The sequence below is a fragment of the Pinus tabuliformis genome, chromosome 2_1 (genome assembly GCF_031772625.1).
Source record: "Pinus tabuliformis cultivar Carrire ecotype Pingquan chromosome 2_1, CPIR1, whole genome shotgun sequence".
Taxonomy (NCBI): domain Eukaryota; kingdom Viridiplantae; phylum Streptophyta; class Pinopsida; order Pinales; family Pinaceae; genus Pinus; species Pinus tabuliformis.
Window position 1 is genome coordinate 977,976,442 of NC_142299.1, and position 27,596 is coordinate 978,004,037.

Below are 27,596 nucleotides of genomic sequence, written 5' to 3' on the forward strand. Positions count from 1 at the left end.
ATGCTTACACTTATTTAACTATTTTAAGCAACCATAGTTACTATGTAGAAATTCCAATCTTGATAAAAAACAAAATTCCACAATTTCTACATGTGAACGAAATTTGTCAATGGGACTAATGAGTGTCATATTCTGCTTAGATGATCAAGTTTTTTGCAAGTAATTATTGCATATGATATGATTGTATACTATTGCTTTCCTTCGGAAAAAATTGTGTACAACAAATTTTCGAGGAAATGGTTCCTATTTATAATTGAGTGAATTGAGAGCAATGAAAAAGGATTTGGCACTCCATGTCAAAGATCAAATTGATGTGTTGAATAAGTATACTTTTCACATGTTGGGGCACAATACTATACGTTAACTTTCCTAAATTTCAGAGAAAGACAATAATCATCTAACTCTCATGTCTATTAGTTGTCACTGTAGTATTGAGTTGGAACAATATAAGTTTCACTTAAAAAACGTATATGCCCTATGTGGATATTGTAGTATATTACTTCCATTTAGTATGCACAACTACTACGGCATTTAGCTATGTAACAACTCAAGGAATATGAATCTAGCTAGAATCCATGTGTACAATTAGTTTCTTCCATTTGAAATTCCTCCTTTTTCTATCACGTCTTTATGGTAGATAATATATAAAGAGATGAAAAAGAAGTGGGGGAATCCAAACTCATGTCTCACAAAATGAATGTACCTGGTGAACACAAACAAACATTTTGACTTTAGATATAGGGTTGTAAAATGATAGCCTGGTGGTAAAACATAACTTTGATGTGGCAACTAAAACATAGAAGATATGATACTACCTAAGTGATTAGTCCATCTTGATAGAAAATAATTTTTTAGACGATGATTATTTCATAAGAAAAATGTTGAAAAACTTGTTTCAAATTAAAGTAAATATATTTCAAAAAGTTAAAGAATTTAACAAAAAGCTACACTTGAAATTCAACATAATAGTTGTACGTTTTTGGCACTTTGGTAGAAATATTAGTTAAGAAACTATGCATGAAAATTAAATTTACCTGGTGAATCATTTTAAGCAAGACTACTCCTTGCTTTCGCTACAATTTCTTCAGTGGTTATGCCTATGATCTCATTTACACACCGCATGGATGGAACATAGATTCTTCCCGACAATTCCTCCTATTATTTTAATATCAACCAATTGTCCTATTAGATAAAATAAACCTCGACTAGAACATGAGATATCAATATGAGACTAATCAAAAGAAATACAAGCTTGCAAGCATCCAATAGATGAATTCAATGTAAAAGTGGGTATACAAAATAAAACAAGAATAAATGCATATAACAATTTAAACTAGTACACAACATGTTGGGATATAGTGCAATGCTAAGATCCAAGTATGTAAAACAATGTGACCTCAAATTAAAACATGGCATGTAGTGAATGTTATGATAAGAAATGCCCATTTTTTATAGGCCTCCTATTTTTTTTTTAAATCAAGAGCATGGTTAAGATAAGATAAGATGGACAATTTTTTAATAACATTTGACTGTTTTGGGGTGATCTATTCACTAATGTTCTATCATTATCCTCAACAACCAAATTTGCAACAAATTTTGTAATATAAATCCATGTAAATATATATTATGGACTAACTAAATTTAGTGTGCGAAATGCATCTTATGCACTCTCTATCATGTGTGTATGCTTTTACCGAAAGGAAGAATTGACATAGGTTGTAAATGTGTTTATAGAATAGAAAGAGGACAAAGTAGATAGTTGAAATGATAAGCACAAACCATGTTCAAATGGAGAAAGTAAATATGATCAAGTTAGTGTTTTCCATGACGATAGATACCAAAAGTACCATTCCAAATTAATATTTTGAAAATGTGTTTATAGAATCGAATAAAGGACAAAGCAGATAGTTGAAATGACAAGCACAAAGCATGTTCAAATGGAGAAAGTAAATATGATCAAGTTAGTGTTTTCCATGACGATAGATACCAAAAGTACCATTCCAAATGAAGATTTTAAAAATGAACCATACAAATAACAATCCCAAGGGTTCATACAAAGGGAAAAGGAACATCTGGGGTGTGAACATCTAAGGCTCAAATAGGTTCCTCAAACTTAGTATGTCAAAAAATTGATCACTATAGAGAAAATAGTTTCAAAGAGGCCCATTCTATACAATTATGTACATCAAAATCAAAGGTGATAATGATATTCTAAACATGGTTTTGCATGCAAAGGATATAACCATTAAAGGTAACAATGGGGTGATTATTTAGGAACTGGTTAGACACATAAAGGATTTGGAATGATAGATTTGGGCCTATTTTATTAATTTTTTAGAAGTGGACATATAGATGATGGATGATAATATCTTCATCTCCTAGATTGGGTGTGCTCAAGAGATACTCCAAGGGTTTATTTTGAATTATTATAACTCAATGGCAACTTATATTGAAACAACAGTAAACTAAAGTTTTAAATTTGTGAAGATTCAAAGCTAGTGGGTGATACATGTATATATAGTTAGTGTAGAGTCTAATCTACTTAATCACTATTAGGAAAAAATTGAGTTATGTAAATGAGGTTGGTTCATAGATTATGAAAAGTATAAAAGATGTTCACTAAAAAGGAGAAAAGAGGATACCAAGGTATGTTATAATGTTTGGAAATATCTTGTGGAAGCTAAGAAATCCTTTTTCTCCTAGACCCTTATTTTATGAGGCCTTGTTTCATGCATCATCAAGTTCATATGGGAATTCCCAATCCCAAGTGTCTTTTTTGTGTAGACCAAAGTCCATTAAGCATTTGTTGTAGTTTTGTCCCATTTTCCAAGTTAACTTAACAATGGTTAGAGACATTTAGTGGCCATCTTTCCCTAAACTGCGTTTCATGGAGTTTCCCTATTGGGTGATAAATTGACTTGGCCTATCTAGTTTCAGTTTGCATGGCAACTTGCTAGACTAGAAACTTTTCTCTTTATTTGTGAAAGGAGGAATGATATCATTTTTAATGAATCCCTTTCAATCAATGATTTTCCCTAAGCTAACAAGGTGGTTGTCTGTATCAATATTTCTTTGCAATTATTGTTTAAGTCTAGAAAGTTGAGTTGCAAATTATCTCGCCTTCAACAACACATGGACTACTATGGTGGGGCCCAATCGACTAATTTGGCATCTTTTATGCTTTTGAAAAATATTCATTATAATATATAAAATTATATTCTACATACAACAATATCTTGAGGAGCTTCACTCTCAAGTTATTTTGGAAATGGTGTTCCAAGTACTCTTGAGTCTCATTATAGAAATTTTCTGAACTAAGGCGGTTAATGCAACTTCAAAATTTTTACCTTTTTCCTAGAGGTTTCCCATATCTTAACCCTGTGAATTTTCAGCCTTAGAGATGTTATGAAATATAAATAAAATAGAAATGACAACAAACAATATTTCACCTCTTAACAATCTCAATCAACAAGGCAATATAAGAGAAAAGATACCAATCTGTGCCAACAAGTTTCAGCATTCTAGGGAAGTCTTATAGTGCAAAAACCAGATCTGATAGAAACAATAATTACAACAGTAAATCTGTCCTATCTTCTTCAAGGTTAATTATAAATCACTTATTAATTTCATCCTTAGCTTTATGCCAAATTAGCAAGACATACTAGAGTTGGAAATTATGAAACCATGAAGATAAAGATAGTCGAAAATCAAATTTGAAATGAAACAACTTAGGATAGTTGAAAACTTCACATCTATAGGTAAAAAATGAAGTTTATGTACACATTGTAACCTCATCCCAAAGCTAATACAATCTTCTAAATATCCAAAATCCTAACTAGCAAAAACCAAGAAAAGCCCAAATCAACACCAATGAGATCAATCATCACACTAGCAAGTCCTTCAAGGAAAGACATCTCCTCTTCACTCCCTTAACAAGTACAATCTAGGGTTTAATCACAAAACCCTAACTCCCGTATCTCAAAGGGATGAAACCTTAACCCTAATATTCAATATGCTCTACATGTTCAAAGAAACGTTAGTGCCTCTAGGACAAGAGAAATAATGTACAAAAGAAGAAGCACAAGAGATAGGACGACAAGTTTTCTACTCTTAGTCACACATCTAACATAGGAGTGAAAAGAATAATTAATATAGAAAGAACATCATATCCAATGTATTCTTCAAAATAGTAAAGCCTAGTATCTCACAAGAACAAGCTCCCAACAAAGTTGTCTTCCTGCCCTTACACAACTTCTCCTAGGGTTTCCTTATGAACCCAAGCATTTCATTTCAAGAAGACAAGTACAAAGAGGAGTACAATGATGATGATGAAATGACTCACTCATTCTAATATATTAGGAGAGGAAATAGATGCCAAAAATATATGTGTGGGCCTAAGTGATTACACGCAATCTACAAAGCCACAAGTCGGCTCACACATTTGAAAAGCTATACTCCAAGGGCACACATGTTAAGCACCACAATGATATTATACAAAAGCAAGGCTATAATGTAAGGGAAATGCATGATATGTGATCAACACTCCTCCAAGCTATTAGAAACTAGGACAATACTAAGAGGTCAGGGTGAATCAGTATTGTTGGAGTTTTAAAACTTTCTTTCACTAACAAAGAATACTAGGACACCAATAATCAGTTCAGAAACAATTCATATGAGCATCAAAAGAATCAACACAAGAAGCACAAATAGAACACATACATTGTTCAAACTTCTCTTCCATTATTTTCACAAAGGCAAGCTTGTACTTGCTGTTACAAAGTTCTCTAGCTACAACTAGAAGGAAGCTATTACTCCCTAATTTACCAACTACTACTAAAAGGAGAAACAACCCCTAGTTTATCAACTACCACTAAAATGAGCTACAACCTCTAATTGTTTACTAGCCACTACTGGAAGGAGCTACAACCCCTGATCTGCAAGTTGCCACTTGCTTGACCTCCTTCGTTCATCTTTCATTCCATTTTCAAACTTGAATCATGAAGGCCACTTCCTTTCATAAAAAAAAATAAAAAAAATCTCACCTCAATCACTCACCCCAAACACCATCAAAATCACCTTCAACATATCTAATCATGAATGAACATCTACCTTCTTGCAAATTCGATTATGCTTATATAGAAATTGAGCTGATATTTTAGTTTTAGAACTTGTAGTGAAGTTCAACTCTTCTCCATGCATGAACTCTTATTTTTTATTTTGTCCTACTTCTATCTAGTCTTTTGAATGCGTTCTTAAAGTTTTCACACTCTAATCTGCTATCCCTATAGAAAAACTGAACTAAAATGCCCAAATTTTTAATTTTAGAAAAATATCAGGGTTTAATGGTAACTTTCTAAATTTGGCTAACTCCAAAATTGGCCAAACTACCAAATAAGATTCTAAATATGTCCATGCCGCCAATTATGCTACCAATTCATTCATTCCACACTTTCCTCAGTTTAGTACTACCTATTTGGTGCTAAGCCACCAAATATGATGCAAAATGCCAAATTCATAGTTGTCGACCCGTTTATGCATTAGGTCCGCAGTTTAGGCCCATAGGTGCTTTAAATCATGAATGTGGAATATTGTGGGTCCGCAGGCTATCACATAAAACCTTGCATATAACCACTGCTAGGCCTCTCTGCATTATAGCCTCAAGGGCTTAACTATTTGCTCTAAACCTTCCGTGCCCATGGTCACAAAGCGTATGCAAAACTAGGTCTTGGTGCCAAGCCTTTAGCCCTTGAATTTATTTCCCCAACAAAAATCAATGGTGTGCCATCATTTTCCTTTGGGGTTAGTCCTCCAGGATTGTGTGTCATGTGCCACTATTGCTCCATGTCGCTTACGCCCTTCCAATCGGTCTGTAATGACCCATTGCAGTGTTCGGTGTATTATTGTTAAAGGAAATGTTGAGTACAAAATATGTTCCCAAAATGTGTTGCATACCATACTTTGAGCTAGGTATTTCAAACAGTTTATATATAAAAGAATACACCAAATAACATTATTGTAAAAAGAAGGAATTGAGATTTGTCTTTACTAATGACTATATGATGCATTTTGTTACCAAGTAAGACAATAACCCAGCTAGTTGTTACTGCAGCAAACACATACAGATCGATGAATGTTTGAAACATAACGATATGTGCTCATAAAATCAAATATCAAGTGTCAGTTAGCAATTTAAAGTCATAAGTTTTATGCACAAACAATACACAAAAGAATGATTATCTTGTAATATGAAAGCTAATGACATGAATAGATTATGGCAAGGTATGTTATACTTTAAATGACATGTATGAAATATACATAAGCTATGTGTTTTTGAAAATATTAATGCACATGTTATAAATGCATGGACAAGTGTTTATGATTGCAGATCAAATCCGTTACTAAAATGACCACGTGATGACAGAAACTTCAGAACAATTAAGGCTCAAAGAGATTCCATGATAGGGTATTAACCCTGATTCTACTGGGAGGGGTGGAGGTGTTGCCCACCGTTTATCCTCCGAACCCTGGAGTCATGGGAGGACTGTGCGAGTCACGCTCCCCTAGACGTGTGATGATGACTGCCAGATGCCTACTAGGGATCAGGTCGGTATAGCCAACGCTGTCACCCTTGGAGTTTATGAATGGTAAGGTCAGTATAACTGACGCCATGACATACTCCAGTAGAGGACGGATAGGATGGGAGCGGAAGAGATTAGGAAGGATAGGATGATGTAGTGATAGCCTGGGGGGGGCCTGATGAAGTAAAACATGATCATTAAGTTATAAACCTAAAAGTATTCAAAACACCAATTTTATAGTGTTCTCACATTAAGTAAAAATTTAACCTCAATACTCAATCCGAACAAGAATGTACTAATCACTATTATAAGTATTGAACTCTAACTTCGGGACGAAGTTTTCTGAAGGAGGGGTGTATGTAATGACCCATCATTAATATAGAGAGCACGAGAATATTAGCATGCATACGATGCATGCATATGATAGCTACATATGCATGTATCGCATGCACTGCACTATTAACTATATTCTAAGTTACCTAAAATATTAAATATCCTGACACCCCTTCATATAGAAAAGTCGCATTCACCCATCAGCACATATTACTTAATGCCTCATGATTAATGAGCGATTACCAATGATATTAAGTTTAAAAGTATAAAGTAAAAAGGGTTATAAAGAAAATAAATGTAAAGAATTATGTAAAGTCTTAAAAATCAGGTTATATAATTATCTATTTGAGAAATTTTAATAAAGTATGTGAATGAATTATTAAAGGGATAAATTAAATCAAAATAAAGCATAGGACAAATAATTAAACATAGGACTTAGGACTTTTAATTAAACATATAAAAATTTTAATCAAAGTGAAATGGCACATGTTAAAATATCCTGAAGATAAGATACGACTCTGCATGTTGAGAGGTGTCATTGAGAAGGGAAGCGGTGGGCTCATAGGTGGAGGGAGCAACCACCGCTAATAAAGGGTACATAAGGAGAGGCCGAAGGCAGAGAGGAAGAGGTCCGTGTTCTTTGCCTTGAGAGGGTATTTGCTGTGAGTGGGAAAGAAACGGATTCGGGTGCTGTTGGAGGAGGAAGGAGAGGAAATTTACACATACTGGTTATGATTCGGAACTATTGATTCGGAACTATTGAGCCTTTCTTGTTTTGAAGTTTCTGGGCACGGGGGAACGGTATGCATCGGTTGAGAAGCATACTGGATTGAGTATCTAGGTATACTCGGTTTGGCTGGGTGGTTTTTGGTCATTCGGTAACGAGAACGCTGGAGCAGTTCTGAAGCATCCTCATGGCAACAGCTGTAGCAGATCAGGTAAGTACTCGTCAAATCTATCAATCAGACAGTTTCTGCAATCTTTACAGTTTCATAGTTCAGTAATGGCTCTTAATTTAGTACGGCCACTACACGGTCCACGCAGACTATGCTTGCCACCTCAATGCCACCATGTCCTGTCCTAGTGACTTTGTCAACCCAAAGATTTTAAATAGTGCTCCTCCAAAAACTCTCAAGGAGCCTAGACTTCCGGAGTCCGAGATGATGTGTCCCTGTGGGACTGCTTCTCCTGTTTTGGGTGATGTGTCAAACAGAGAACTTCGACCCTTGCTGCTTGTGCTCCAACATGTCCCGACGCCTCATCAACTCGGAGAAAACTCGTGCTACTCACTTAGAAATTTTGAGGGTGTAGGATGACACGTCCCTGTGGGAACTGTCGCCTAACACATTGCATAATTCGAATTGGTGCACATTGTCCAATTCTACCACCTATGCTCCACTGTGTGTTAAAACTATTTCCCCGGGTGTTTCAGCTTGTGCACTCACGAGAACTTTCGAGGTTATTCCTCCTAGATGATGTGTCTATCGGCATGTATGCCAACTCTGCAAGGGTGCCATGTGTTAATTGTTGAGTGGTGCCACGTGTCACTCATTTCCAGTGCACTTGAGTACTTGAAAATGTCAAATTTACATGCCATGTGTCAGCCCTTCATTGGTGCCATGTCATGCTATCGTCATGCTAACATCATCATGCCCTGTGCCTCCACCATGGCTCCACGTCACACCATGCAACCAATGAAATCATGCCATGTGTCTTCATCCAATTTGTCCATGTGGCCAAGTACCATGTCATCGTATGGTAGCGAGGGGGTCCAAGGCCTTTGCTTTTCCATGAATTTCTTTATTAAATTTAAAGACACATATGTGAATCTTCACAACATCTAACGGTAATATTTTTGTTTCCCTGGATCCCTCTCCTTGGAGAAAAACCTTCAGTGTCCCTTTGAATCTTATGGGGAAGACCTTCCGGGGTGATGTGGTTATTAGGTCCTCCGTTGCGCGGTCACCATTCGTCCACCTCTCTGCCACTATGCCATGTTGCATGGCCATGTCATCTCGGCTCCCTGTCCTTGGATGTTTAAACCTCTGCTACCTTTGTATCTCCCAGGGAAAATGTTTTGGGGTGAGTTGTCAAGTGGGGCCTCCCTGCTTGTTGGCTTCCACCAATTAGAACTTGTTGCTACTGACATCCTCAGTCATGTCCTCCCAGATCCATGTCCCCAGACGTTTGGACTTGTGCTTCTTTGAAAACTTTCGGGGAAGGACTCCCAGGGTGATGTGCTTGTGGGCTCTTCCGCTGGCCAATCATAGCTTTGCCAACTTAGGCCAAAATGAAAATTTTTCACCAATTTGGTTCTAACACCAACTTTAGCTCTACAACCATTGCCCTTTGACTTCTGAGCTTTGACCAACAATAACTTTTGATCCAGAAGACCATTTATTAACATCCATATACTGTTGGAAAGCTCTTTTAGAGTCTATCCATCTGAGCAGTTTCAAAGTGCACTGAAATGATCTTCTACAATGGAAATGGCTCCAAATTCTGTGCTTTTTGATCAATCTTCTTGCACCCATCAATTCCTTTTCCATCAATGACAACTTATATTAACATTCTCCCCCTTTGGCATTGATGGAAACACCAAAAACACAAGCATAAAAACATTGTGTACTTCACTTACTTCTCCCCCTTTCACATCGATGGCAAAGAAAATAATATGCTCCCCCTGCAACTTAGCTCCCCCTACCTTATTTATATTTTGGACCTCGCTGCTTCCTTTTGATATGTTGAGTGTTTGCTAGCTACCTTTCTTGCTCTTGAGGAAGATCTAGTGGAGGGATGTAAGAGGAACTACTCCCAATCTTTGCCTTAAGTACTCAATTGATCTCTTGGGAGAGGTTTGGTGAATATATAAACTACCTTCTCTTTTGTAGGTACATACTCCAACTTGACAATCTGATTTGCAACTTGCTCTTTAAGGAAATGGTACTTTATTGGAATATGCTTTGTCTTTGAATGGAAAACAGGGTTCTTGAACATGTTGATTGCACTTGTATTATCATAGATGATAGGAATAGGCTGATCATATAATACTTGTACATCTTGTAAATTATGCTTCATCCATAAGAGCTAAGTGCAACAAGAAGTTGTTTCTATATATTTTGCTTCAACAGTAGAGAGAAAGATTGAGGCTTGCTTCTTGCTCAACCATGAAACAAGACATGCACCAAGAAATAAAGCTCCAACACTAGTGCTCTTTCTGTCATCTACATCACCTACCCAATTAGCATCAGTAAAAACAGTTAGTGAAAAGTCTTTACCTTTGGGATACCAAAATCCATAGTCTATTGTGGCTTTAAGATATCTGAGAATCCTCTTTGTTGTTGGGAGACTGTTAGTTTGTGTAGCACCGGATGGTGTTCTAGTGTCGACAATTGTTAGAGAGGCTAAGAAACACTAGTACTCAAGAACCCAACAAAAGTTTCAGGAAAATCCACCTAGAAATTCCTTAATTGAGTTAATTAATTAGTAATTAATTTTTTCCTAAGTCTCACTTAGGGAAAATGATTAATTAACAAAAGTAATTGAGGAAGGTGATATTTATCTAGAAACTCACACGAATCAACTTAGAAATGATCTCAGCCATCGATGAGGATTTAATCATGGTCGTTGGTGATCCATCTGGAGATTATAAGAGGAGGTCAACAGGGTTGCAGCAACACACACAAAAAGAGCGAGTTTGTTAAAATCTGAAAGTTCTATGTAGAAATTTAAAAATTCTTTATAGAAACTTGAAAGTTCTATGCAGAAAACTAAATGCACTTTGCAGAAAACTAAATGAAACTAAATGTACTTTGCAAAAAACGAAATGTTCTATGTTGTTACAATTACTTAGAATGCAGGTTTCTTCTTCAAAACTTTTCAGATCACCAATTGTAGATAGAACATAAACTTAAGGATTATATGAAGACGTCCAAACACAAATATGAGACACTGATATTTTGGTCCAATGTCCAGGGAAAAACCCCTCAAGGGGGAAAGCCCAAATGATTCTTCTTCTATTAGATTTCTTCAATTGTTCAACAAAGTACAGAGAGAGAGAGAATAAAGTCACCAATGTCTGATCAACTTGCAACTGAAGTGCACTTGCTCTTTGCTTAAAGATCTCCTCCTCCTCTTTATCAGATCATGTCCTTCACACTTGCTCCAACTTTTCTGTTGCTCTTATTCTCACATGTTTCTTGCACACACTCAACACTTGCTCTCCTTCTTCACAATGAACATGCTACTCTCAACTCTCACTTACTCTTGCTTAAATAGATGAGAAAGGAGAGGAGTTACAAATTGAATTCATGCCTTAAGTTAATAATAGGAGAATTGAATTCCATGAGGGAGGAGTTACTTGAGGAGAAGTGTTGAGATTTCTAAGTCTAACACGTTAGAAATTCTTCCTACATTATCTGGTTTATTTCACCTATTTGTTTATTCTTTAACAAGTTATTTAACCATATAAATACTGAAAATAAACACAAATACAATCTCAACTCATCTACAAGTCATCAGCTGAAATAACAGACAAACACACAAGGGACACCGTTATTTTTTAACAATCGTCCCCGGAAAAACCCAACTTGGGAAAACTGGTGCAATAGTTCTGAGGGTTTTATTACTAAGCAGCTTTCTTGAGTACAACTAAGGTGCCAAACTAGTCCACCCAACATAGATTGCTATCTGGAAGTAATACCTCTCTTTGGAAGCAGATACTCAGCAAGTCTGCTCCACAAAAAACCTTCCAACGCTTCTCTTGGGCTCCGCGTCAGCCTTGTTGGCCTCTACATAGCTCTGGAACCCCCTGTGTCAGCCCTCTGCAGCTCTGTGTAAGATCTCTGACCTTCTGCGTCACCAAGTTTTATATTAATACCCATTAATATTTTAATTTTCCTAAGTTTAGACATAGGAACCCCATTAAAAATATTAATTATTTTAATATCTCTCTAACCGGGTGGAATTTCCCCAAACCATTTCTGGATCTTGGAGATCTCATGTGATTTAGCCTCTCCACCAATTTTCATGGCTATAGCACATCTGATGCTACCACAAATCAATACTCCCTCTTAGCGCGGAATGTGCTCTAGTAATCCTCCACCACTAAACATCACACTGATCTTCCAGCACCGATACCTGTGTTGATGCTTGGCCTGTTGCCCTACATCCACTGCACTGCTTCCCATGGCTCTGCCACTGCCACTACTACATATGTACTGCAGCTCCCTTTGCATCTGTGTTGCTGCTGGTCCTTCCTCCCAACACTGCATCTGCAGTGCAACTCTCTCTCAACATGTTGCATCATGCTACCCATAGCACTACAATTGATAACTGTTGCACTCCAACTCAGTTACCGAGAAGTAAGTAACTAATCTACCCAAGTCATGACGTCCTTGTCGGTCCAGAAGCCCCTCTGATGCTGAAGCTACCTCTGCTGCCTCTGCATTGCTACAACCACCTCTGTTCCTCTCGCACTGCTGCAACCTCCTCTGCGCCTCTCGCACAGCTGCAAACACCTCTATGCTTCTCGCACTGTTGTAACCCCCACTGCACTGCTATAGACCCCTGCACTCTAGCACTGCCTTGTCGCTTCATCACATCTTGTTTCTATCGACCTCTGTCATCTTGCTATTGTCACTCGAGGCTCCCGTAGCCGGATATGATCCAAGAGTTTGGGTACCTCAAGGATCCTGCCCTTCATCTTCTGTAACCCTCTTGATTACAGCTCGATGTCACCCAACCTCTTCTATAGAGGTGCATGAACAGTTATGGCATAGTCGTCATCTAACTCGACTTCTTTCTCTGCCTTAGTCAGAGCTACCTTGGAGTTAGAAGCCTCTCCCTTATTCTTCTTCATGGGACACTGGGTTGCATAATGACCCAACTCCCCACAATGGAAGCATTTCACATTGGAGATGTCCTTCTTCTTCCTCTTCCCCTGCTATCCTGCAGCTGCCAGAGCTGCATCCTCCTCCTCCTCTTTCTTGATTCGACCTCCTTCGCTGCTACTTCCCGACTTGGTCAACCATATGATTTCTTCTTGGCGAAGAGCTGCTCACATCTCTTCCCATTCTGGAAGAGTAGCTCTGCCCAAAATGCTTTGGACAAATGTCTCCCAATCCTCGGAGACTGCATTCAGAGTGGTCCTCACCATGAACAACTAATCGGGCATGGCCCCTATGAAAGTAAGTTGGTCCCGAATCTCTTGCAACCTACTGAGGTATAGATCTATTTGCTCCCCCTTCCGCATCTGATACAACCGCAACTGATTCTCTAGTAGCATCTTCCTCTGCACGGAAGTGCCTTGATACAATGTCGTCAAGGTATCCCACATCTCCTTTGTCGTGTTCTTATCGGCAATATGTTGTACTACATGATCCTTGACTCCATCAAGGATTATGCACTTTGCCTTGGCCATTGCATTCTCATACCTTTCAATATCAGTTGGGTCGACTAGGATAGCCACAGTTCTCAAGGCGAAGCCCTTGATGCGATGTCTATCCAGAACAGACAAGATCCTGGCCTTCCAGATGAAAAAGTTGGAGGTCCCGTCCAACCTGTCTTGATCCCTCAGTCTGTTCATTGCCATCTCCGCTCTTCTACTAGACTCCCTCTAAGTCTCGACTTCCCTCCTGGAAGTTCTCTCCTGGAAATTTTCCCGCTAACTGTTGATCTGCTCCTCTCCGATCTTCTTTGCAAATGCAACTTGGATCTAGATTTCTTGGCTAGAAATCCCTCAAGGCAACAACTCCCTCTACCTTGGTTCTGTCCCATTAGGTAGTATTCTGCTTCGACAGCAACAACACCCCACCAACTTTTTGATCCACAATCTGCCCATAACTCCCTAAGCCCTAGTAGCTGAAGAAACTGAGCCCCTTAGCTTTGCGCAATCTTGGCAAGGTTGAATCGCTCCTCTGGCCAACTGCGTCACTCCTACCTAGCTGAGTAGGATGACGTGGCTCTTCGTGAACCTCTTCTGCCTCTACATTGGCCCTCTCTTTGGCTCAAAATGATGACGCAGGTCCTTTGCATCACTCCTTCTTTGTTGCCTTCTGTTTAGGAACAAATCTGTCTCTTGGGATAGCTATTTCTGCTGCAAATTTTTTGATTTCAGCTGGTGCCTTTAGTTCTATTGTGATCTACAATCCTCTGATACCATGTTGAAATTTCTAAGTCTAACACGTCAGAAATTCTTCCCGCATTATCTGGTTTATTTCACCTACTTATTTATTCCTTAACAAGTTACTTAACTATATAAATACTGAAAGTAAATACAAATGCAGTCTCAACTCATCTACAGATCATCAATTGAAATAACAGATAAACACACAAGGGACACCATTATTTTTGGACTATCGTTCCCCAGAAAAACCCAACTTGGGAAAACCGATGCAATAGTTCTAAGGGTTTTATTATTAAGCAACTTTCTTGAGTACAACTAGGATGCCAAACTGGCTCACCCAACAGAGATTTCTATCTGGCAGTAATACCTCTCTTCGGAAGCAGATATTCAACAAGTCTACTCCATGAAAAACCTTCCAACGCTTCTCTGAGGCTCTGCGTCAGCCCTGCTGGCCTCTACGTAGCTCTGGAAACCCTTGCATCAGCCCTCTGCAGCTCTGTGTCAACTCTCTGACCTTCTGCGTCACCCACGCAGGCCCTGCTAGCCTCTACGCAATCTCTCTGGCCCTCTGTGTGGCTCCTGCTAGCTCTGTGTAGCCTCCTCACTCACTTGTTGGCCCTTCGACACTATCTCTTCCTCTTTGCTATGCACTCATTGCCCCTCGCTGCAACTCAGATCACTTGTTTGAATTTTCTCAGCAAAACCCACTCCAGAAAATCGAATTGACTGATCAATCTTGGTGTATTTCCAACTGATCCTCAAGTCTCCTCTTATACTTTTCCTGTTGAATCTTCAACGACCAAGATTAAATCTCTAATCAACGGCTAAGATTAGATTTGGCTTGATCCATTCATTTAGAACATTCTCACCTAGTTTTATATTAATACACATTTAATATTTTAATTTTCCTAAGTTTAGACTTAGGAACCCCATTAAAAATATTAATTATTTTAATATAACTCTAACAGGGTGGAATTTCCCAAAACCATTTTTGGGTTTTGGAGATCTCATATGCTTCAGCCTCTCCACCAATTTTCATGTATAAAGCACATCTGATGCTACCACAAATCAACAAGAAGTGTACCTCATCCCAAGAATAGAGAGAGAGGTACACTTGTCTCGAGGAGTTACAATTTGAATTAGGAAGAGAGAGCATTATATTTAGACATGAGAGAATATTTGGTGAGAGTTACAAATTGAATTGAATGAGGGAGTTACAAGTGCATTTAATGAGGAGTTACACTTTTGCCATACATTGAATTAGTGAGGAAGAGTCACATTCTTTTAAGTGTGGAGTTACTATTTTATTCCAAGAGAGAGTTTGATTTTCCAAGTAAGAGATTCTCAATTTAATTTACTTATTCCATTAGAGAGTTCGTTTTTATCAACCCATTAAAGGTGAATGACTTTAGACTATTTTATAAATAATAGTATCATAATAATAATAATACTAGTAAGGATAAAAATATTAATTCTTCAATTGCATAATCATGATTGATTAGATTTTAAAGTGGACTCCATATGTTGAGATCATCTTTGATCATTTAGACATGACTTTCTATTTTTAGAAAGTCATATTAGAATTGCCAGGAATGAAATTTTATTATAGGTGGTTCAAACAGAACTGAAAGATATGATTTCTTCTAGAAGAAATTCATCCCTGAGCTACCAAATGTTAACACTCCCTCTCAGTTAGGGAGGAATTTCTTTCTGTATCAAATATATTTGCTTCCTCTTATCTCTTTCTTTCGTCTGAGTTCAACTCTGCTATGTAACATCTATAATAATGAAGTCACACTCTAAAGAAAATTCATCCACTTGACACAAATTGAGAAAGGAAAGGATCATCACATGGACAAGGCTCAAGTCACACTGACAATAATCAAACACAACCAAGTTTCATTAAGCGTCAAGTGGTGGAACACCTGCATCCTAGACAAGTCTGAGTACACCTATTGGTCAGATAGGTGGCTCTTCCCACGTCCCAAACTATGGGTTAGATGCACATTGAGGCCTACTCTTGTGGCACAAACTACACAAGAGGTCCCTCATCCTCAGGAGCTTTCTGGCATCATTCCCTAATCTTGTGAGCTCTAACAGGGGGAAAGGTAACTCAATGTTCTCGATCAGCTGTGACCACTTCCTGGAAGGGTTATGTCCATAAGTCCAAGTTTCTCTCTAAAAACCAAGAGCTTGGTAAGAATGTCAACTATCTGATCATCAATGGAGATGTGATGGAGCCTCACTGCTCCTCTCTGCACCATATCCCAGATATAATGATACTTGGTCTCAATATGTTTGGACTTATTATGAAACATAGGATTGTTTGCAAGACAAATCCCACTATTATTGTCACAATATATAATTGTTGTGTCTGGAACTTGCTCCAATAATTCCCCAAAAGATTCCTCAGCCAAACTACCTCACAACTAGCCATGCTAGTAGCAATGTACTCAGTTTCAGTTGTACTCATCGCAACAAACTTTTTCTTTCTGCTCATCCAAGAGAGCATGGCAAATCCTAAGCTAAAGCAACACCCAAAAGTGTTTTTTCTATCAACAGAGTTCCTAGCCCAATCAACATCAGTATATCCATAAATTCTTAGATTTTTAGCAGTGTACTGTGAAAATTCCTAGACTTGAAGGAACCCATACTGCAACAAATGTGAATCTACTTCACCTACTTGATTTTTAACATACATTAATCAAGTTATTCTTCTGAATATTGAAGCAAATTACTTTTGCAGCCTACTCTAATTAAATATTTGATCTTGTGAAACAGAAAATAGAGCAAAGAACAAGGTACATAGGAAACACTTATTTTTGGACACAATAGTCCCCGTAAAAACCCAATGCGAGAAAACCGGTGCAACAACTCTTGAGGGCTTATTATTATGCAAGATAAATCTGAATACAAATATAGGATGCTCATCTAGCAATCCTTTACAGAGAACATATTGGAGAAAATCTGAGTGAGTTTTACCTCACTTCACCCAGCAGAATTCTGGCTGATCCGGCACAAGACTGGCTAACCCCGACTATTTCTGCGCTAGCCCTGCATAGGTTCTATGTCAGCCTTTCAGGCTCTACGTCAACCTTGTGTCACCTCCTTTGCCCTCTGCGTCAGCTATCCTGGCAGTTCCGGCAGTTCCCGACAATTTCGTCTGTTCTTGGCAGTTTTGGGTTCTGCGTGACAAGTAGCTTTTATGCTTTGCGCTGACCCTTCTGGCTCCGTGTTAGGTTACGTGGGCCCAGACTGGCCCAGCATCAACTCTGCCGGTTACTACGGTGCCTCTTTGCAAGCTCTCTCCGCCTCTCTGTCAGTGTTCTCCGAAAGTCCTTCTCCCAGATTCTCACTACCCCTCTACTGCTGAATGATCACCTACTTCAAATTTCTCAGCATCCTAGCCTCGGAAATCGAACTCCATATCAATTTTCTATGTGTGTGTGTTTCCAAATGAACCCCAAGCCTCCATCTTATACTTTTCCTGTTGAGTCTTCAACGGCCGAGATTAAGTCTCTAATCAACGGCTAATATTAAAACATGACTTGATCCGCCTTTTAGATCATTCTCACCCATATTTTGATTAATATCCATTAATATTTTAATTTCCCTAAGTTTAGATTAGGAACCCCATTAAAAATATTAATTATTTTAAACAAATACAATTTGGGTGGAATTTCACCAAACAGCTTCAGGGTTCTTTAGAACTCATTTGCCTTAGCCTCTCCACCAATTTTCAAGGCTAGAGCACTTCCGATTCTACCAAAAACTAACACTCCCTCTTAGCAAGGAAAGTGCTCTAGCAACAATGTCCACCTGCATGCTGCCCTGTTTATGAAGCATCTCCTTTCTGCACTGTTGCTTCCACCAATGTTGTGCTCCCATTGCTACTGTACTACTGCCCATGACACTACCACTGCCACTGTTGCATCTGTACTACAACTCCATCTCAAATGCTGCATCTGCTATGCTGCTAGCACTGCCACTGCTAACATTGCATCTGTACTACAACTCAGTTGCTGAGAGAAGCAACTAAAAAACATCCAAAATTAGTTGAACTTAACTGTGTTCAACATAATAGAATGAATGTTGGAATCTGACTACTATTAATTCTGACCCTCTGAATCTTTGCGCTGCTGCTGACTCTTGCATTGTGCCAACTACACTACTTCCAACCTTGCTCTGCGCTGATCAGTCTTTGGTCCCCAGCCATTGCATCTATCCTCAAAACAATCCACTGCATCATCTGAAACTAAGTCCATCTCGCTACTGTTGAATCTTGGGCTCCCACAACAAGGAATTGATCCAAGAGGTTGACTCCTCAAGGATCCTACCCACATGTAGTCCTCCTGACTACAGCTCAATATCTCCCCATCTCCCTCCTCGAGATGCGTGGGCACTCATGGCAAACTCATCCTCGTCAATCTTTGCTGAACCAACCTTAGGATCATGTTTCTCATCCTTGTCCTTTTTCTTAAAAGGACACTGGGATGCATAGTGGCCCATCTCACCACCACTGAAACATTTCACCTTCGAAATGCTCTTTTGCTTCAACTTTTGTTGTCCCTTCGATGCTAGAGCTGTGTTATCCTCCTCCCCCTTCATCTTTATGCCACTCCCACTACTGCCACTGAGGTTGACCTTCACTAGGTCCCTCCTTAACTCCTCCTATTGAAGAGCTGCCTACATCGACTCCCATGAAGATAGTTTTTCTTTGCCCAATATGCTTTGGACGAAAACTTGCCATTCCTCCGAGACTTCATTCAGAGATATCCTCACAATCGTGGTTGGCTGAGTGGACCCCACTGCAGCAAGATGGTCTCTAATGTGCTGAAGAAATTGAAGATAGAGGTTCACCCCTTCTCCTTTCTGCATCAAGGTCTGTTGCAAGTTATCCTCTAAATACATCTTCTGTTGTTCGGAAGAGCCTTCATACAGAGACGACAAGGCTTCCCACATCTCTCGGGTCGTATCCTTGTCCTGCAAGTGTGAGACCACATGATCTCGAACTTCATCGATAATGAGCCTCTTCGCCTTCCCCTGCTCGGCCTTGTACTTCTTCTTTTGATCGTTGTCAACAAGAACAACTACAACACTTTTGACGTAGGCCTCGAGATCATATTCCTCCAAAACAGCTAAGATTCTGGTCTTCCATATGACATAGTTGGAAGCACCTTCCAACTTATCCTAATCTGAGAGCCCATGCGATGGCATTTCACCCAATTGTCGAACTGACTCTTCTAGTCACTGCTTAGCATTGCTCAGTAAGTGAGAAATTCGAACTTTTTGGCGGAAAGTTCTCTGAGGAGAAAATTCCCCTTCTTCGCGTCTTCGTTCTTTTCCAGCGAATTTCTGCCATGACAGAAACTGCGCCCTTCAAGCACTGCACTGAGGCTCTGCGTTACTCCCTTTGCCTTTGCAAACTCATGAACTGGAAATCGTACCTCTCTGTTGTCTCACTCAGAGAGAGATTTCCTCGGATCTACTTCTCGGCAAGGACTGCACAATCCCTTCAAGGGGATTTGAATTGTTGCCAAGTACAGCTTTCAACCTCACTGCTCAACACTAGATTTGCTCTTCCTGTTTCAAAATCAATGCTCTGATACCATGTGAAAATTCCTAGACTCGAAGGAACTCCTACTGCCAAAAATCTAAATCTACACCTACTTTATTTTTAACATACATTAATCAAGTTATTCTTCAAAATACTGAAGCAAATTACTTTTGAAGCCTACAATAATTAAATATTTGATCTCATGAAACAAATAACAGAGCAAAGAACACGATACATAGGACGCACTTATTTTTGGACACAATAGTCTTCGGAAAAACCCAATGCAGGAAAACCAGTGCAACAACTTTTGAGGGTTCATTATTATGCAGGAGAAATATCTGAATACAAATCTAGGATGCTCTCCTTTACAAAGAAAATACTGGCAAAAAATTTGAGTGAGTTTTACCTCACTTCACCCAGCAGAATTCTGGTTGATCTAGCACAAGACTGGTTAACCCCAATTATTTCTGCGCTAGCCCTGTGTAGGCTCTGCATCACCTCTTCTGCCCTTTGCGTCAGCTATCCCGACAATTCTAGATTCTGCGTGACAAGTAACTTTTTTCTCTGCGCCGCCCCTTTTGGCTCTGCGTCAGACTGCGTAGGTCCAGACTGGCCCAACATCAGCTCTCCCGGCTACTGTGCTACCTCTCTGCAAGTTCTCTCTGCCTCTCTGTCATTATTCTCCAGAAATTCCTTCTCCCGGATTCTCACTGCCCCTTTGATGTTGAGTGATCACCTAGTTTGAATTTCTCAGCTTCCTAGCCCCAAAAATCGAACTCTAGATCAATTCTCTCTCTCTGTGCGTTTCCAAATGAACCCCAAGCCTCCATCTTATACTTTTCCTGTTGATTCTTCAACGACCAAAATTAAGTCTCTAATCAACGACTAATATTAAAACATGACTTCATCCGCCTTCTAGATCATTCTCACCCATATTTTGATCAATATCCATTAATATTTTAATTTCCCTAAGTTTATACATAGGAATGCCATTAAAATATTAATTATGTTAATAAAATACAATCTGGGTGGAATTTCACCAAACGGTTTCTGAGTTCTTTAGAACTCATGCGCCTTAGCCTCTCCACCAATTTCAAGGCTATAGCACTTCTGATGCTATCAAAACCTAACATGTACTTCAATCCTAGATTGATAGTTCCATGCAAGTATTTGAGTAGATGTTTTGCAACAATCCAGTGGGCATGAATGGGATCAATCATATGTTGACTTAAAGTGTTTACAACAAATCATATGTCAGGCTTAGTGTTTACCAAAAACATCAAAACACCAATGAACTATCTATACTCTATGGGATTTGCCAGATTAGGTCCTGTAGCTTTGCCACATAATTTCTTAAAGTTCATTTCCATAAGAGTATGCATGGACTTACATTATAAAATAGAAAATCTTTCAAGAAGCTTAACAACATATTTTCCTTGAGAAAGATAAATTTCACTAGGTCTTTACTAGACCTCTAGACCTAGAGAGTAATGCGTCAAACCAAAGTCTTTCATTTCAAATTCAAAATCTAACTCCCTCTTACACTGGAGGATAAGAGGTTCTCCTCCTGTAAAGAATAAATCATCAACATATAATACAAAAATCAAAGGTAGAGGTTTGGGTCTACACCGCTTCTTGTGAAACCAAACTTTATCAAGTAGCTATCAATGCGATCATACCAAACTCTTGGAGCTTGCTTCAACCCATATAAGGGTTTCTTTAGTCTACATACATGAGTTCTCCTGTTATGCTCTTCAAATCCTTGTGGATGTTCCAAGAATACCTCTTCCTTGAGGAAGCCATGCAAGAAAGCAGTTTTCATGTTCATTTGGTAAAGAGTCCATCCATGGCTAGCAACTAAGGCAACAACAGATCGAATAGTAATATATCGAGCTACAGGTGCAAAAATCTCATCATAATCTATTCCCTCTTTATAAGAGAAACCCCTAGCTAAAAATCTAGCCTTATATTTGGAAGTGACAATAGATTTACCTTGAGGTCTAGGAACCACTTCCTAGACATCATTTTAGATGATGGAATCGTATTCTTCAGTCATGGCATCCTTCCAGACTTGTTCTTTTGCAGCTTCTTCAAAGGTGCATAGTTATGCTTGAATGATGTTGCTCATGGCAGAAACATACCCTTGAAATCGACTTGGCTTCTTACTTTCTCTGAATGTCCATCTTGGGGTAAAATGTTGTTCAACATTTTGCAAGGTATCTTGCAGCCATAGTGGTCTCTTTCTGATAGGTGGATCATGAGATGGAGGATCTAGAGGATCCATGGAACCCATTGGATTATCAGCAAGCTCATTCTCAGGTTCCGGTTCAAACTCAGATGCAAACTCATTTTCATTAACAACTTGTCTTTCAACAATGGCAGGAGGAGGAGAGTCTCTTTCTTTTCTAAGAGATGCATCTTAATCAAATGTTACGCCTCTGCTAAGCTCTATAGTTCTTTGACCAGGTACATAAATTTTATAAGCTTTTGAATTATCACAATAACCAACAAACATACCTTTCTTACCCAAAGCTTTCAGTTTGTTCCTTTTATCTTTTTGCACATGGACGTACACAAGATAGCCAAAGATTCTCAAATGACTCACTTCAGGCCTTTTACTAGTGAAGAATTCTTCAAGAGTCTTATTGTCTAAGGTCTAATGAGAAGTTTTGTTTTGCACATAAACAATAGTATTTGCAGCTTCTCCCACAGAAACTTTGGTAGTTTTTTTATCATGCAACATAGCTCTAACTAGTTCCAAAATGTTCTATTCTTCCTCTCAGCCACACCATTTTGTTGTGGATTGTATGGCACAGTGGTTTTTTTCTTTATTCTGATATCTTTGCAAAGATCATTAAAATCATTGGAGGTGAAGTCTCCCCCATTATCAGATATGAAATTGTTGATCAACTTTCTAGTTTGATTTTCAGTTAGAGCTTTGAAATCTCTGAACATGTCAAATGCTTCCCTTTCTTTCTAAAAAACAATATCCATGTCTTGCGAGAAAAATCATAAGGGAAAATCATGAAGTACAAGTAGCCACCAAGAGAAATAATACGCATAAGTCCACATAGATTAGAATGTATGAGCTGAAGTAGCTGACTAATTTTTGTTTTGCTTGAAGCGAATGGTCCTTATATGCTTTCCACTTGCACATCCTAGGAAAACTCCATGATCCATTCTAATCTCAGGCAATCTATAAACCATCTTCCTTACATTAGATAAGGCTTTGTAATGTAGGTGAGCGAATCTTCTGTGCCATAGCTCACACTGACAATCGGTATCATGGACCAATGCATGAATGGGTTTAACAATGACTTTGTAAATCTCTTCACATCTTGATCCAAGAGTGAATGCTTTCTCATACTTGAGTTCAAAGGCTAGGTTAGAACTTTTCCATTAATAAAAACAACTTTTATTCCTTTATCTTCAACAAATATTAATACAATATTCCTTTTCAAACCAAGTAGATACAAAACTTCTTGCAGAAAAATAGATTTTCCATCATCTAACTGAAATGAAACTAAACCATTACCTTTAACTTGGTGAGTAAAATAATATCCAAGGATAACATTTAAATTAGTCTTCTTTTCAACTAGATTAGAGAATGCTTCCTTGTAATCAGTAAAATGTTTGGAAGCACCATTATCAACTAACCATCAAACGAATCTGTAAAAGAAGAACTAGAAAGTGCATAAACAAGAAAATATTTTGATTGAGTTTCCGCTACATTATTTCTATACCTTGGGTTTCTTGTTTTCTTAGAATGGTCTTTTCTTTGACTTTTAGAAGTGTCTTTTCTATAATCAGGCTTGTTTTTGAATTTAGGTGTTCTTCTTCTTTCTTTATAGTCACGAGCAAAGTGACCATGCTTTTGACAGTTAAAGCATCTAACTTTTGACATGTCTAGATTACCCTTATTTGATTTGAAAGCAACTTTCCTTTTATTACCTTTCATTTTCTTGTCATAGGCTAAAAATGCGCTAGGTTATCCTTCTTCATGATGTGAAATTTTTCCTCTAGAGATCATTCTGGCTTCCTCTTGGATACACCTTCCCAAGAGCTCATCTATTAATTTTAGGTATGTTCTATGCTTAGAGCAATTTATTTCAATTTTCACAGTTAGCTCAATATCTTTTCCAGATTAGCAATCACATTAGCTTTAAAGTAAACTGCAGAGAGAACATAAACATAAATCACAGAAGACAAGCCAAGACAAGAGGACACAAGATGTGGCACTAGCTAGGGACAAACCCCAATGTGGGAAACCCTTGATCAATTCTTCTTATATGTTCTTCAATAGTTTAGCAGAGAGAGAGAGAGATAGTATGTTTACAACAGAAGTCAACACTTTGACTTATCTAGATAAGAGCATAGATCATCTCTAAGAAGATGATACATGAGATCAGTTGAAGACATACTGCTTCAACTGACTCTCCAAGGTGACTCCTCCACCTATCGTTGTGCTGCATTTCGTCATCATGCTGCACCTCACCATGATGCACCATGCTGCAACCATCATCACTATGCTGCATCTCATCATGCTTCATTAATCATGACTGTACCCATCACTGTATTGCATTATGTGCCATTGCTGCACCATGTTGCCATACTGACCTATGTGCTAGCTGCATCTTGCTTGCTTGTTGTCCCTAGCTTACTTGTTGTCCCTAGCATGCTTGTTGTCCTTGGCATGCTTGTTGTTGCATGCTAGCTGTCCCTTGCATGCTAGCTGTAACATTTGCATGCTTGGTGTATTAGCTGCTAAGTACCATACAACTGTCCCAATGATAGTTAGTTGTCCCTTGCATGCTGCTCTCCTTCGGAGATAGATGCTCTGGTTGTTCCGGCAGTTCTCGGCAGTTCCGACAATTCCAGTTGTTCCCGAAAGTTCTAGTAGTTCCAGCAATTCCCACTGTTCCCAATAGTTTCGGCAATTCCGATTGTTCCCGACAGTTCCGACAATTCTGACAATTCTATCAATTCCGGCTATTCTAGTTATTCCTAGCTTTTCCTGGCAGTTCCGGCTTCTGCACTCTGTGTCAGCTTTCCTAGCTGTTCCCGCAGTTCCGGCTATTTTCAGCTATTCCCTACAGTTCTGGCATTTCTAGCTATTCTCGGCAGTTCCGACAGTTCCTGTAATTCCGGCATTTCCGACAGTTTCAGGAGTTCCGGCTTCTGCCCTTTGGATTAGGGCAGCGTTATCCCTTAAGATCTCTCCTCCTACTAAAACCCAAAGACAAGTAGAGAGGAAGAGATCCCAAGTGTGTTGAAATGACTTGAAGGCCACCTCTATTTATACTAAAACATTGAGTACAAGTGGGGTTTATTTGGTTGCTAGCCGACCTTGACGAATTGTCCCATAACACAAATAAATTCATATCTCCATGAATACTTATCGGACTCGGATGATCTTTAGATCAATCCTACACCTCTCGATGAGAGGGATCCCAGACAAATATCAGCTTCCATTAATAAGATGTCCCACATGGAGTTTGGCCCTAGTTGCCAATTTTAACACTCCCTCTCAACTAGGGAGAACTCCATCTGCTAATCCATATGTCCGACTGTACTATCTCTACCATCAGTGCCTTGCACCGCTCTGCTGAACCATGAAGAAGAAGAATTGATCGAGAATGTCTCATACCATTCTCTACTGACCCGAAGTCAGTTTCATATAAAGAGAGTGTGTCACATCACTCTTGCTGGCCCGAAGTTAGTTTTATTAATCCCAAATCAATATCACAAGAGAGTGTCTCAAACCACTCATACTGATCCCAAATCAGTTTCATTGATCCCAGATCAATGGAGGTCATCCTAGCATAGGGAGTATGGTAGATACATCGAAGCGTCCATCGATAGTACTACTATGGTCCCTAACCCCATTTCCTTGCTGATTGATCAGATGAGAGGTACTTCCCATGAGTCCCAGACTGCATGGGTAGGATGCCTCGACAAGAGAACTAATCATCCTGTCCACAGGAGAACAAATCATCCTGCCCCACAGTCGCCACAGGAGAACTAATCATCCCAGCCCACAAGAGAACTAATCATCTTGTTTCATAGTTTGCCACGGAAGAACTAATCGTCCCGACCCACAGGAGAACTAATCATCCTGTTCCACAGTTTCCACGGGAGAACTAATCATCCCGGCCCACAGGAGAACTAATCATCTTGTACATAGCACACCACCAGGGGAGGGTGAGTCGCCCTGTGGTCATATATTGCTCCAGTAAGTACCCTAAGCCCTCCGAAGCTCCCAGAGCTCAATGCATGCAACATGCAGGACCCTTATAAGAAGGTCTCTCAATGACTCCAAGTCATTCGGGAAAGTCACAGATTTGACCTTTCCCCGGGGCTTTGACAAAATGTCTGCGACCTGTACATCAGTCTTAATACAATGGAGCCTGCTCGCTCATCGACTTACCATATCCTAGATAAGGCAGTATCTGATGTCTATCTGCTGGAGCAATCATCAAATACAGGATTCCTCAATAATCGAATCCCCCCTTTGGTTGTCACAGAGAATCACAGTGATATTCAACATGTGTACAAACAACTCACTTAAGAGCTTCTGCAACCACGCAGCTTCACACGAGATCATACTCGTAGCTATGTATTCAGTCTCAGCGGTGCTTATAGCAACTGACTTCTACTTCCTGCTCATCCATGATATCAAAGCAGAATCCAAAGAGAACCCGCATTGAGAAGTGCTCTAGTGATCCTCCACACTGCTTGCCCACTCAACATTCAAATAATCATGCAGTTTCATATTTCCGGTAATGTATCTCAATCCATGAGAGATTGTGCCCCGATGATACCTCAGAAGATTCTTGGCACCAATCCAGTGAGGCTCAACCAAATATGAGCTCACCATGCTAACTGCAAAACATATGTTCGGATGGAAGTTCACCAAGAACATCAACACAAATGAGTTTGTGAAACTCAGAGCCATTTCCCAAATCTGGTTTGACATCACTACCATATAACTTCTGAAAGTTAAGATCCTCGAGGTAGTCACAGGCTTGCAGTTTATCATTCCACATTTGGAATCCAACTCCCTCTTACTTCTACAAATGAGAGGGTATGCACCTGTCGGAAATAGGTTGTTCTCATAAGGTGCCGGTATGAGAGATCTATCATCCACAACCTTCGGATAATGGTTTGGATCAATTTCACTCCTAGTGAATCGCAACTTCATCAGATAGCTATCAATCCTCTCATACTATGCCCGGGGTGTTTTGCTTCGAGCTATAGAGGGCTTTCTTCCCCCTGTATACATGAGATTCCCGATCATGAATCTCAAACTCCTTGGGTTGTTCCAAACCTATGGACCTACTGCATGAAGGGAATGGTCCCCTTATAAGATTTTCATTCGGTACATCTCAGACATGTACCTTCATGCTCTTCTTGAATTCAGGCATCCCTATCACCATCTGACTCACATCAGGTAGGGCCCCATAGGTAGACCTCTGGTGTTATAGATGCGATATGTCAATTGACATGATCCCCAATGGACCATCTTGCAACTTGATACAAATTGCCAACCTTGAACCCATGAGAAAAAGCATCTTTGAAAACTCTATTTTTTAACACGTACCTTTCCATTGATGAATGCCACCCTGAAACCTTTGACTTCCATTTCCGAGATGGACACCAAGTTCTTCTTGCGATTAGGTACATAAAACAGATTCTTGTAAATGAATAGAGTTACCCTCATTCAATTGAGGGGTAACATTCCCTACACCCTTTCCGGGATAGGTGGCATCGACTCCAAGTATAATCCCACGGTTTTTTCCGTCTCTACCAAATTAAAGAGTGCACCCTTCTATCCGATGAAGTGCCTTGAAGCACTACAATCAATAAGCCAGATTCCCAAAGAATCTGAAGGAGAGGGCCAATACAAGATAACGCTTCTTTATCTTATCAAAAACAACATTTGATTCTTCATTCCTGGGGTTCCTTGCTTTCTTTGAAGAGTCGGCCATTTCCTTGATGACCT

General features: G+C 39.2%; 1 protein-coding gene across 2 annotated transcripts in view; it reads right to left on the reverse strand.

Annotated features, from left to right (window-relative positions):
• Window positions 1-249: 249 nt before the first annotated feature.
• Window positions 250-27,596, reverse strand: part of LOC149203910 (uncharacterized) — a 455,652-nt gene continuing 428,305 nt past the window's right edge. Inside the window, exons 15-16 of one of the 2 annotated variants that reach the window (XM_089403606.1) lie at window positions 1,035-1,155; window positions 250-703 (exon numbers count right to left, since the gene is read on the reverse strand). In XM_089403606.1, coding sequence (XP_089259732.1) covers window positions 1,048-1,155 — 108 coding nt within the window. In that variant the 3' untranslated portion in view covers window positions 250-703; window positions 1,035-1,047. The remainder of the gene's footprint in view (window positions 704-1,034; window positions 1,156-27,596) is intronic. The other variant, XM_089403605.1, reaches the window with a different exon arrangement.